The 13,269-nt window shown below is 40.3% G+C and overlaps 1 protein-coding gene across 2 annotated transcripts in view; it reads right to left on the bottom strand.

The window, feature by feature from the left end:
- clcn1a (chloride channel, voltage-sensitive 1a) overlaps positions 1-13,269 on the bottom strand; it is a 41,838-nt gene that overhangs the window by 24,248 nt on the left and 4,321 nt on the right. Inside the window, exons 2-12 of one of the 2 annotated variants that reach the window (XM_029442534.1) lie at positions 6,982-7,285; positions 6,736-6,867; positions 6,332-6,460; positions 5,515-5,648; positions 5,270-5,347; positions 5,063-5,141; positions 4,674-4,799; positions 3,719-3,803; positions 3,319-3,420; positions 2,842-2,926; positions 429-584 (exon numbers count right to left, since the gene is read on the bottom strand). In XM_029442534.1, the coding sequence (XP_029298394.1) occupies positions 429-584; positions 2,842-2,926; positions 3,319-3,420; positions 3,719-3,803; positions 4,674-4,799; positions 5,063-5,141; positions 5,270-5,347; positions 5,515-5,648; positions 6,332-6,460; positions 6,736-6,867; positions 6,982-7,285 (1,410 nt within the window). Of the gene's footprint in view, positions 1-428; positions 585-2,841; positions 2,927-3,318; positions 3,421-3,718; positions 3,804-4,673; positions 4,800-5,062; positions 5,142-5,269; positions 5,348-5,514; positions 5,649-5,809; positions 5,906-6,331; positions 6,461-6,735; positions 6,868-6,981; positions 7,286-13,269 lie in introns of those variants that run through there. The other variant, XM_029442535.1, reaches the window with a different exon arrangement.

Genomic DNA, 13,269 nt, shown 5'->3' on the forward strand with positions numbered 1-13,269 from the left:
CCAGATTTGTGAACAATCGATGCTAATAACAACTGAGATAGCAAGAATTGTAACTCTCCAGGGTGTGTGTGTGTGTGTGAGCAGCTGCTTTCAAAAAACAAAAGAAAGCTAGAAATGCTGGCAGCTTGCCAGCACTGTTGACCTTGGACAGGAAGAAATGAGGAAGACAAAGACACACCCACACACACACACAGATGTCCCCGTCACCAACACACAACATGAGTGACCTGCAACAAATTTCCCCAATGAAGAGGAGGATGATGACGAAAATGCTTACGTCAGGTGGAGCAAGCCACACAAATAGACATACACACTCGTGCATAATCCAAACACTCTCACGCAATGACACAAACTTGACCTGCACACAAACGCCTATCTAATCCAGCAAACACACCCAAACACACACACACTTCTTAGCAGCCACAGACCTTCATGAATAAGAAGAGCGGCAGGATGACGAAGACACTGACATCAGGGTGCAGCCAGGCAGCAGAGCGGCCCAGACCGACCGGAGGAGAAGATCTCGAAATCTTTGTCCAAGTAAAGTTGTCAAACAGGGAGTTGATACACTCTCTAGGCATCAGCTGGAGAGGGGGAGGGGAAGGGCGGAAAGGAAGGAAAAGCGGAGGGAGAGAGGGATGAGGGCAGGGAGTACGAAGGGAAGGTTAGGGTGTGAATGGGGTGGGCACGAAGTGGAGATGGGAACATGGGTGGAAGAGAGAATAGGATAAATCGAAGAGAGATGAACAGAGAGGGCAAAGGGGAGGGGGGGGGGGGGAAACAAGAATGGTAAGAGAAGTAGTTAAGAGGTAGAAAGGTAAAAAAGGGTTAAGTGGGAAATGGTTGGAGGTAAAGAGGGAATTAGAAGATAAATAAAGAGGGAGGAAGTGAAGAGAAGGAAGATGGTGGTGTGTAAAGGAAACTGGAGACAAAAAAAGGGGGAGAGTGTAAGGAAAAAGAAGGATGGGGAGAAATACTCAGCTACAGTGAAAGGAAAAGCAGAGAGAAAGGAGAGCGGCATAAGAGGAAGCGTGGGGTAATGAAGAGTGGGGAGAAGAAGCCAAAGAGAGAAGGATAGAAAGAGGGAGAAAGATACAAGGAGAAGATGGAGAAAATAGGTAGAAGAAGGAATTAAGTTTATGAAGAGAGACGAGGAGGAAATAGATGATAAAGAAGAAAGGAAGAGAAAAGGAAAGACAGTAAAAGAAAGCGGGAAAAGAAATGAAGGGAGGAAGAAAGTCAAGTGGGACAAACAGACAGGAAATCATCCATAAAGCTGGAAACAGACGGGTAAGGGTGGCCGTGTCCAATGACTCATTCTCTTTAGATGACTCATGAATGACTAATTCACTTCAACCATTTTGCACCACATTTGCATAGATGCCTCTGAATCTGCTCACAGGCACAAATTGCAGCACATCTCGCATCTGCATAACGCCACTGCGGGGGGAAAACAACACCAGCGTCATTTCAATTTTTCTACTTTTGTACTTCCTCCGTGAGCTACGCCTGGATTGGAAAATGTTGAGGATCCACTCTGGGAAAGGCTGCGCTCGGTCCCGATGGAGCTGGATGTAATAATAGGCTTTCCTGTGCCTTTTTGAAGTTGTGGGTTCATGTCTGGTTCACAACCCATGTAGCTTTTAATCTCCTGTCACTGTGCTGCTGCTGCTGCTGCTTCTGTCACTCTGAGATATCAAGTTGTATTGGAAGAATTTAATTCCCCAAAAGATATATATAAACTTTCTAGGGGGGAAAGCGTGAGTCAAATACAGATTTTCTGAAATTATTTAAATTCAGATGTCACTTTACTCCCCTGCTGTGGGTTTGTTATAAAAGGTGTGAGACATTTCTACAATGAGGGTGTGAAAGACATGCACTCAGGGCACGGGAAGAAAAAACAACACGTACAGTTGTTGCTGACTAACATATGCACACAGATGGATACAGATGCAAATACAAAAGCATACTATTGGCTCTCATCTGAGTGTCTGTGAAACACATGATTAGCTCTTAGCTCTGGGTGGGTGAGCTGTTGATACTGTGTATGGCTGTCTGAGCTTTCACCTTAAAACTCTTTATGCAACTCCTTTTGTACATGCAGCACAGAAGGCTACAGGGATTCAGAACATTCATGTATAGATGTATCTTTGGTTCATGCTGAAGCAACAGAGCTTACAGCTCATATCCTAAATGTTTATATCAGTTATTTAAAACATTGGGGTTACACACTTGATCTAGTCTGTTGTCACACTTTGGCAAACAGTGAAAATCTGTAGATTTAAACAACAATAATTCATTTTAGCAACATGACAAATCAAAGTTGTTGCTGTTTGTCCCTCAAAGGTGCACAAGGTAAATGTTGGTGGCTCCTGTGGCACTGAGACGTTTGAACATTTTGAACTTCAATACGCAATAATGCTGTGATGTAGCATCCGTATAGGGAACACAGCAGACTTATATTATATTATATTATATTATATATATATATATATATATATATATATATATATAAGTCTTCATGTCTGTTGAGATGCTTTATACCAAAGGAATCCAATGAGACAAAAGAGTCAGGAGATTGTTGGTTTTTGCGTTCTGGTTATGATACATAATGGCCCGTCTGTTGTGAAGCAGGTGTACTCTTACCTACATATCTATGTGTAGTGGTGTTTTAAAACATGTACTTTCCGTTGTTTGCTTTTGTGAGGTGGCATTTACTGCTGCTTTTTGTTCATCAGCTCTCTGTAGCTGTCCACATAGCGTGTAGATACAACCAGATGTACATGCCCTGTGCTCTCCCTGGTTTACATGAGTGAAAGATAACAAGGTATGAGCTCTGACCTCTCCTGCCATGAACTGTCCAAACCCGGGAGGGAAGGTCAAGGTGGCGATGACCAGTGTTACCACAGCAGGAAAGATCAGCCGGCTGGGCGGGAAAACAGGAAAAAAGGTTGGCAAATAAAGCAAACGTTAAGAATCTAAATCTTTAACAAAACCCCTGAGTGCAGAAGGAAGAGGGACACACAAGTAATGAACAGATGCACATACCTTTAAGTACTGCAAATACAGTAAATGAACATATAAAGTAGGATTAGTGGGTCAATACTTAAAATTAAAATTGAATAGCATTAAAGCATCTCCAACTTTGATTTGGCATCATTCTGTATGATTGTATGATTTATACTTTATCTATATGCAATGAATAATAACGGTTACATTTTAGGTGCTCAAGTACGAAGATTCCATTCCGTAGCATCCTTAAACATTTGAAACAACAGAAAGTGTTAAAGATATCGACCCTGACGCTCAGAGACTCACTGTTTGGTCAGGAAGCGGGTCATGGCGTTGGGTCGTCTCATGAACAGCACCACCTGTCTGTTGAGATAGACGAAGAACGCCCCCAGGAACCCACAGGAGATCCTGCACAAACAAATAAACTTCACATTAGCCAAGTTAAGTCATCTATTTGTGTATTTGTAACACACTTTGTGTTCTATGTCTCTCTCTTCACCCCAGAGGTAAATGCTAAACCAGTAATTGGATTCTCTACTAACAGCTCTCTATCAACGTTTTTTAATCTTCTCCATTTGGATGTATTTGGACACACACACACACACACACACACACACACACACACACACACACACACACACACACACACACACACACACACAGATGCTGTCAGATACGTCTTTGTCTCAGTTTCCCAGGCACTCACCCAATGATGGCGAAAGCTGGTAGCTCCTGCAGGTCAAAAGGAAAATCCATGCGGAAGTTTGTCCTGAACAGAGCAGTGATGGTTACTGGAAAACGAAGAAAAGAGGTGAAATTTATGCAATCACTTTTTAGTGATCAAATTAGATAGAGATCCTTTAAGCTTTTTCAAAAATCATATAGTAATTATTAAATAGTATTTAGTCCCATAACAAACAAGAGACTTTCTTAAGTTTACAGAAGCAGGTGCTGCAGTTTAAAAAATAAATACAAAGATTTATACAGGACCAGTTAAAACAAAGTAGTGCTGATCAACTTGTATTCTCATGGTAAGGTCTTACTGAGGGTTCAAAATCACATAGTAACAAACTAAGTAATGTAATGCCCAGCTGTATATTACAATAGCAAGAATTTATGAGTTTGAGACGTGGGCTTACTGGACGTACTCAACTGCCCCAAAATGCATTGCGGCTCTTCAGACTGTCCAATGGCGAACTGCCAGGCGGACAGTTTAAACAACCGTTCTGAATGGTGGTGTTTGACGTGAAGGTTACAGTTAAGAGGAAAAGCGGGGATCTCACTTATAAAATGTTCTGAAGAAAATACATTTAACACAAACGTTTTAATATATATTGGTAATGGGTACTTAATCATTACTTTAGTGGGCAGTATCCAGTACATACATATCGAGTATGTAGTAGGCGGTATGTTAGTATGCTATTTCAAACACAGTCACTTAAATGGCCTTAAACACCATCTAGCAGAAAATGCAAGATGCGCCTACAGTACATAATAAATCAGTGTCACTAAAGGGACGTGCTTGTTTTTGTGTTAATTATTGAAGTAAGGGTGCCCTCTAGTGCATGTTTGACAAAGAGAAAGAGAAAGCGTCTCACGCACCAATACAACATTTGCATGACTGTCAATATCTTGATAAATACTTTTTCTCCAATCAGTACCTGCGTCTTTGTTGAACACGGACAACACTCTGAATATGAAGGCACTAAATGTAGCAGCAAAGTATCCTCTCCAGTAGTTTCTCACAGCAAAGTATGTGGACGTTACCTCTATACTGAAGAGCACGCCTGGTGGAGAAAGAAAACAGGGAAAGAACCAGTAATCAAACAGACAAGGAACTGAAAACAATGCACTAAGCCACAGCTAAAGAAAGGTACATGCAATCAACCTGATATTTCCTGTGAAATGGAGAATTTTAAATGAAAGCCCTTAAACAGAAAACACCATTTCAGTTCGCTGTGTCCATAAATGTCAAATGAGTGTACATTTCCTAAGTGAAGAGTGTATTTGTGAGTGGGACAGAGAACGGGAAAGGGAAACCACCGTGTACCTCCAAGTGGAGTACCAAAGCAGCAGCCCACCCCAACAGCACATCCCACTGTCAGGATGTCTGTGTAACAGTATGGATTCTACTGATCCAGAGAGGAGGAAGAGGAGGAAGACAAAGACAACATATACATGAGTATACATACAAGATATTCTAAGATGACACTTAAAAGTTGCATGTCAATTAAAATGTTTCTTGACATCAGCTCACCGTATAAGCTCCTGAGAAGAATGACATGAACCTGCTGAGAACTGCAGCACAGATACTGGCGATGTGAACAAACGGGCCCTGAGAGGAGGACATGAGCACAACAGGAACATTACATCCAATTATGTTTTATAGCAGCGTTCACAGTGCAAGACCAAAACAACAGCACAGATGCAGTTGATGGTTAGATTACTTGAAAAATGAAGAGTGACAGTTAATTACTCGGTGTTAAAATCTGTATCACCAACCTCTTTGCCTACAGGCATCCCGCTGCCCAGGGCAGCAGTCAGACCAATGACTTTAGCAACAAAGGTCCTGAGAGTTAAATATTCCTTTAGCACCACACCTCTCAGGATGGTCTTCAGCTCTGGGATGCCAGAACCTGAAACAAAAGGTGGACCAGAGGTTGTTTAGGAGGGATAAAGGGTTTCGGATTATAGAGAAATTAACTGGTATTGAGTAGGGCTGTCAACGAGTATACTAAACAGGAATATTTATGCAAATAGTAAAAAACTTCAGTGACTCCATATTTTTTATTCAAACCTATGTTTTCTTTCCAGAACGAGTATTTGAACATCATTTTTGACCGCCCTGGAGGTCGTGTCCCTCAGCAGTACAGCAGGATTTTATGGAAAATTCCTGTTGACGCTGCAGCGACTGTACAGCAGCAGCCACGTGAAACAATGAACACATATGCACGGTTGTTGATGTTTTCTTCTGCACAAAATCATTTTGTTTCCAAATTTGTTCTTGCTTTGCAGAGAAGAAAAAAACTCATGAGATAATGTGAAACACATTCTTTTAGATTTTTCGTGAATCTCAGGTAATCAATCATGCACCCTGGAGGTCTTAGACGCCGCAGGGTTTCAGTCCAATCACATGTTAAAGACTCTTATTTCACTCATTAGCCGAGATCACTATTCCAGTATGTGATGTTGCAGATAGAATTTGAAATGTACATTTTCTAATATGCAGTAATAATTCAGAGGCATCCGACCAGAAACTAAAGGCAGATTAGCAGAGAAGCATGAGAAAACAGCTATGAGGAGGAAGGGGGGTACAGACCGATAGCTTGAGGAGCGACCAGGTGACAGAAGAGGGAGGAGAATAAGATGAAGATCAGGGGATATGAAACCCAGGCCAGGAACTGGAGGGGGATATTCCCCTTCAGCTCCACATAAATCCATTTATAGGCTGAAGGAAGGTGAAAGAAAGGGATAGGAGAGGTACAAGAAACAAGAGAAAATTAAGAGCTAAAGAACAATGGATTGGAAAAAAAAGAGAAGAATGAATAGCTGGATTCTAGGAAGAAGTGAGGAGAAAGAAGTGGATAGGGGAAGGCAAGATAGAAGCAGGAGAATGAAACGGGCATTAAAGAAAATTCAGATAGGAAGAGAATCTATTTTTGCACCAGCTTTTCCTTTTACTTAAATGGATTCTGCAATGCATTATGGGTTCTGTAGTCCTACCTTGCAGACTCTTTGAGCTGGCATAGTCCATTGTCCAGCTGACCAGCGCCATTGTGATGCCTAGCAAAACGAGGAAGATCCAGTCTTCTCCCAACCTAGTCACAAGGAATCGCTGTACCCGTGCTATGCAGTCTGACAAAACCAAAGACCACAAAGGCTCATAACAAAGCAGTAATAAAGACATTTATTTTGAAAGATTTAGAAATCTATTTACTTGATTTGTTAACCTTCCTCAGGATTGCTCACCTCTACACTTGGAGAAGGAGCGTTTCTTCTTCAAAGAGGACGTGAGGTCGGGTTCAGCCTTTTGCTCGTCTTGCTCATCATCCTCTGCCTCCATGTTGGACTGACGCCTGTTTCTTTGTCTAGTGTGATAGCCGAGCTGATGTCGACTGTGGTATCCATTTTGACCATGGCTACGCCGGCCATGTCGTGTCCTGCCATGGCTGCGGTGATAGTTGCCATGTTTCTTGATTTGTCTCTCTGTCAGCAGGCGTGTGGCCTCCCGTCTGCTGGAGCCTCCTTGGTTTTCTTGGTATTCCCCATAGAGCTGTCAATCAATCCGTTTAACCGATCCATTAATCAATTAGTACAGAAGAAAACAAATCATACAGATATCTAGAATTCATTCACTAGACATAAACAGGTAGATCCCGAGAAAGTGAAAATGTAGTGTGATAGTACTCTCCTTTTGGCATACTGGCAGAGAAAAGACCATTTTAAAAATAGACAGGGCCACGTGTTGACCCAAACAGCTTTAATGAAAGCGGAAACATGGGATCTGCTTCTAAAATTATCACCTCTAGACACTCCATGAAAAATTGCCTGGGACATCTGGGGAAGAGATCAATTCTCATCTCTCCCTCTCCCCCTCTCCCTCCCCCTCTATCTCTCCCTCTCACTGGCAGATATCTCTTTCAGTAGGAAGTTAAATGCCCTCTTACATTAATTTCATCCTTTTCTTCTAAAACAAGACATCTCACAAATGTCCTACATAAGCTGCCCTCTATCTAAGCTGTATCTGCTTTATTTTTATTTTTCATCCTCTACATTTTGAATAAAGACATTACAACAACTTTCTATGGTTTTCTATCATAACAAACTTTGAAATAGCTTTCTATTATCTTTTCCAAACAAATTACAGTATGTGCACTTACACTTTCTTGGTGCTCAGGTGTACGAGTGTGAGAGATGGGTATTCTTACTGTCGTATATGCACAGTTGGGACCTGCACAGTGTGTCTACTGGTAACTGCTCTTCAGGATTTGTTAGTGTAGTTTGGGAAATCTCATGCAAATTATAAGAAGTGTAAAGTCCTCTGACAACTACCCCAACATGAAACAATACTATGTAGCGACAGCAGAGGTCACTAAAGTCATAAATCAAATTTGAAAGTGGTGGACTTCACACAGAACTTTTTTATCTACACTACTGAAGCGTTGTCTAATATTCCAGCACTGTACCACAAATGTCAGACCAGGGCTCATGTATATTCTTGGTACATCAACAGCAGACAAAAAGAACTCCATTAATACAACTGACAAGTTGTGCGTGATGACACTTTGGACATCTATGCAGTTACCTTTCAACAGCTTCTCATTTAGCAGGTTCATGGACAGACAGATTGATGGATGGATTAACACACACACACACACACACACACACACACACACACACACACACACACACACACACACACACTCCTGGCGATGCTGTGTGAGCAGAGATGCCAGTCTACGCACAGTGAAACTTGAGCAGCATAATACACAATGTGCTGTAACTGAATGCCAACACACAACACAGCCTCAAACAATAGCAGACACAGATGTCTTGATCGGGTAGGCGGGCGATCAATTCTATTTTCATATCGTAAAATCGCTGTTACTCCGATAGACGATCCGATCAGCAGCGGGTGGTGAAAACCCAATATATTGTATTTGGGAATATTATTAATCTAACAATTAAGCTTTTTGCAAGCAATACAGTTTAAGTTATATGAAGACACATTTATAAGAGTGTAAACATTTTATTTAAAACATATCTTTTTTTTTTATTTAATAGCAATGTCTCATCTACTGAAACAACAGCTTCCTTTCTGTGCGACAATATCACAGCAGCATGTTCCGGTTATTATATACAATAACATTATTATCTTATCTTTCATACCACAATCCATATCCAAAAACATTAACTACTCTTATGGAGCGCAGAGCAACGTTTAGGTGAGCAGGCTTGTGCAGAATAGAGATGTGGGGCATCAGATCATGGAAAAACTGGTTTGTAATTAAGGATTTAAAATGAACTCGTCACTCGTGCTGATTAACGGCGCTCACCGGGCGTTCATGCCGCTTCACCAGAAACATCTCTAAAAGCACAGTAGGCTGCAGATTCTACAGATATTGTTTTTCACATCTTAGTTCTGATAGTAAGTTATTTAATATCGAAGAAACAATCACAGATATACAATCCGATCGCACAAGTAGGAGCTTAGTAGACGGCGCTCATGTGTTTAATGAACAACACATTGTGTCTCACTTCAGTAATACTGTTGCTTAACACAACAAGTATTCTTTAAATAAAATGCACAAGACCCTTCAAAAAAGAGTCTCCATGCATTCTGAGAAGGGAGGACTTTCTCATGAGTATTCCTGACATGTCCTGAAAGCCCATGTCTGCAAGGGTGTTACACACAAAGACACTTGAAAGGGGACAACTATCACCTTAACATGATGCAAGGCCAGACAGATACATAACACCCTGTCAGCATTACACCTTGAGTAACCACGCTGATATTTCTTTAGACTCGAGAAATTGTGTCTTGCACACAGAAATGTCTTTGACAAACATAAAGACAGAAAGTACACAAAGTGTCCTACTCTGCTGCTCTTGTTGCCATGTGAAGCTTTTAGGGCCGTCGCTTTTACCAGAAATTAGAACTATAATATATAAACTAATATCATAAATGATCTGTAATGATATGATCAGTAATAATAAACTCAACTCAAAAGGTCCACTTACTAATACTTGCACGTTGAGAGTCAGGTTTGTCATATTCAGAAAGGGCGTTGTTAACTAGCCAACAGGCTACAATAGCAAAGCAACTAACTATAACGCAGCATAACACAAGGAGGCTTAGAGATGCACACACCTAAGCCATGATTGTTTGTTATAAACTTTGAGAATAATCACGGCTTTTAAATCAACATTAATCTAAATAAATCATGTAAAATGGAACTAGTCACTCTGACGGAGGTGGCAACATAATCATTTCTCTAAATCTGATTTAGTTGAGTGACACTCAAGTTGTTTGTTTGGAAATGCAATCAGCTGTTCACTGCTATGCAGCCCTGGACGGGACGGGGGGGGGGAGCTCCAACATGGCCACGGCAGAGTACGATATGTTGTCAGAAATCTATCCTTGCCACACTCTTCCACCTTTACCTCATTCCACCTCACCTTCCTGTTTTCCCTCTTGAACAGTGAAACTCTACTCTGCACTAATCACTTACCTCCTTCCTTAGCTGCACCCTACTCTCTGCCGGTGAAACACTACTCTGAGCTAAATTTAGTGTCGGTGTGATCCAATATTTCTCATTACACTTCCCACACCTCTCTCACCATCAGAGTACCTTTCAATGCCTCATCATATTCCTCAGTTTCTCCGTCTCTCTCACACTCTGTCCTTCCAGCTGTCTTTTAGACCCTCAAGGACTTATAGACAGAAAGTATAAACTGATCAAACTACCGGTACACCAAACAGCTGAGTTTCACAATATTCTGCCAATATAGAGTTATAGTTTCTGATTCACAGACTGCACAGCACAGACATACTAATGCATGTAACCTAGTGGAGGGTCAGGTACATCACAATGGCCCATGGAGGGATTCAGTGTCTTGCTCATACACACATCTGCAGTCTCAACTAGAACTGGGTATCGTTGGACATTTTTCAATACCAGTGCCAATATAATACTGGACATAGAAGTGTCTTTCAAAACTATACTTTATAAACATAATATTAACATGTTTTTCTACAAAACCAAAGCAAAACTTCTTAAATGTTAAATGCTGTCCAAGTGAAAGCAGTCATACAATGATTTTGCCGACAAAAGAAAAGCTTAAACTTCTCCGATCAGAGAATAAGTGCAAGATAATGCCTCTGAGCAGACATTCAATGCCAGCTTTACGTACTTGACCGTTTTGGTCATTCGCAGTCCTATGGACACATGTTGGTGGGTACCAAAAAAGTATTGAGGTTTAACCAGCTCTGGTCAAAACAGAGATTTAACTGAGATTGTCCATGCTGTTGTTGTTGTTGTTGTTGTAATGCAGAACACTTTTTTCTATTAAATCAGAATATTGTAGTTTTTATGCTTGGCTGAGACGGAAAAGTTGGCATATTAATAAAAGCAAAACACAACAAAGTGAACTGGAAGAGAATAAATCATGATGTACATGAAGCATGAGACTTAAACGTCCACTGAAGCTTACACTCCCCTGAAGAGACTGAAAATGGCAGCGGACAAAAAACAAAATCAGCTCTCTATGGAGAGATGAGGAGACGGTAACCTTCCTCCGACTAATACATGAAACAAACGATCCCATCATGTTTTCTACATTCATTCACACCTTTTGAGATCTTATTGCTTCTATTTGTATTCACCATCTTTGTCTGTGAATTAATTTCACCAACTTTTTATCTGCAACAACTTCTAACTGCGGTTAATAGAAATGTATATTATTTGCATTTTCAGGAAGTACGTTTACAATTTGCACTACATTTGAGTAGAGACCTGGCTTCGGTTTTGTTATTATATTGACAACATGTGAATAGTGTTGTTCCCGCTGGATTCCTTCTGCTTTTTGTTCATTTAGAGATAATTATTGATGATGTAGCGATGGTACTATGGTGAGCTTTTTTCCAAACTGGATAGTATCCCTTAATGAGAATGAACTTCATTGAACATCATTTGTTGGCCCTCCGATGTCCAAATAATTATAATAATGTTTATTTACATAGCACCTTTACAGAGCAAATGTCATAAAGTGCTTCATAACAAAAGACAAACTAGCAAGTGAAAGTCAAAACAAGAGACATGAAACAAGCTTTAAAGACAAATTAAACAAAAGGTAGTCTAAGTCTTGAGGTGCTTTTAAAAAATATCCACATATCTTAAGAGTTCAACATTTTAGGAGTTACACCCTCAAAAGCACAGCCTCCTTTTGTCTGATCGGAGTGATCACATGAATCTTGAACTGGATTCTAAATATGATGGGAGACCAGTGAAAAGAAATTGTGTAAGAAACATACCTAGCCATACAGCCACCATACAGAGCTACATGTGTACAGCTGAATGTGAGCGCATGCCGTTATAAGCTGTCATTTGAAGTCAAACCTAATGCATATGAAGGTCTTCTAAAATAGAGAAGGGATTAACTCAATACATTCTCTACATGACTGCCAGCTCCCCGGTCATGTGCCCTATCTTTGTAGTAGGGATGGGCATTTCACGCAAAAATACTATTCAATATTCAAATGGAACTATTCGAACATTATTCAATGAATCATTAAACCTTTCATGAAAGGTTCAATCATTATAGAAATAAGTGTGAGCAGTAGTGTAAGCTATTTGTTGAGTTGCCTCCGAGTGAACTTAAGTCCCCTCTCATTAGCAGTGATGCAGTGAACGTCGAGCTTTTATTATGAAAGGTAAGAACGGAAAGAGTGAGGCTGTAATGCTTCGTGGCTATTACCTTCATAAGTATAGGCGGCCAGGGGCAGCTCCTCGGCTACCATATGTCGCTGCTATGCCGACAAGCCGTAGACCAGGGGTGTCAAACTCATTTTAGTTCAGGGGCCACATACAGCCCAATTTGATCTCAAGTGGGCCGGACTAGTAAAATCATATCATAATGATCTATAAATAACGAGATCTCAAAATGTTTCCCTTTGTTTTAGTGCAAAAAAGTACAAGTACATTCTGAAAATGTTCACATTTAATGAACTATCTTTTTACAAAACATTATGAACAACCTGAAAGTGCAATTTCAACAATATTATGCCTCAGTTTATCATTTAGTTGCATTACAACTTACAGATCACAGTGTATCAGGCACAAAACATTTAGTCACAAGTATCTGGAACAATATAGTATTTTACTTTATGATCAAAACAACTTGTCAAGATATAGAAATAATTTAAAAATTACATTAATTTCCACATCTGTGTAGTAATCCTGACACACCACACAAACACAAACAAAAGTGGCAACTATTAAGGAAGAAGGTGAAGTTCTCCCCCTGCCTTGTAAATGTATAAAATGTATACATGAAAACTACATAAAGGTTGTCTCTTTGTACTGCAGCTGCTGACTGACTGCTTATTATATTTCACACTGTTCAATGTCTTTAAATATTTCCACTGTAAGTATTCATTTTTCACAGAAATATATTCTTACAGAAATATATAACGTGCAAAAGTGTCTGAAGCAGCATTTTACATTAAGTATGCTTACTCACTGTTTAGTTTGCTCC

Source organism: Cottoperca gobio, chromosome 11, assembly GCF_900634415.1.
Source record: "Cottoperca gobio chromosome 11, fCotGob3.1, whole genome shotgun sequence".
NCBI lineage: Eukaryota > Metazoa > Chordata > Actinopteri > Perciformes > Bovichtidae > Cottoperca > Cottoperca gobio.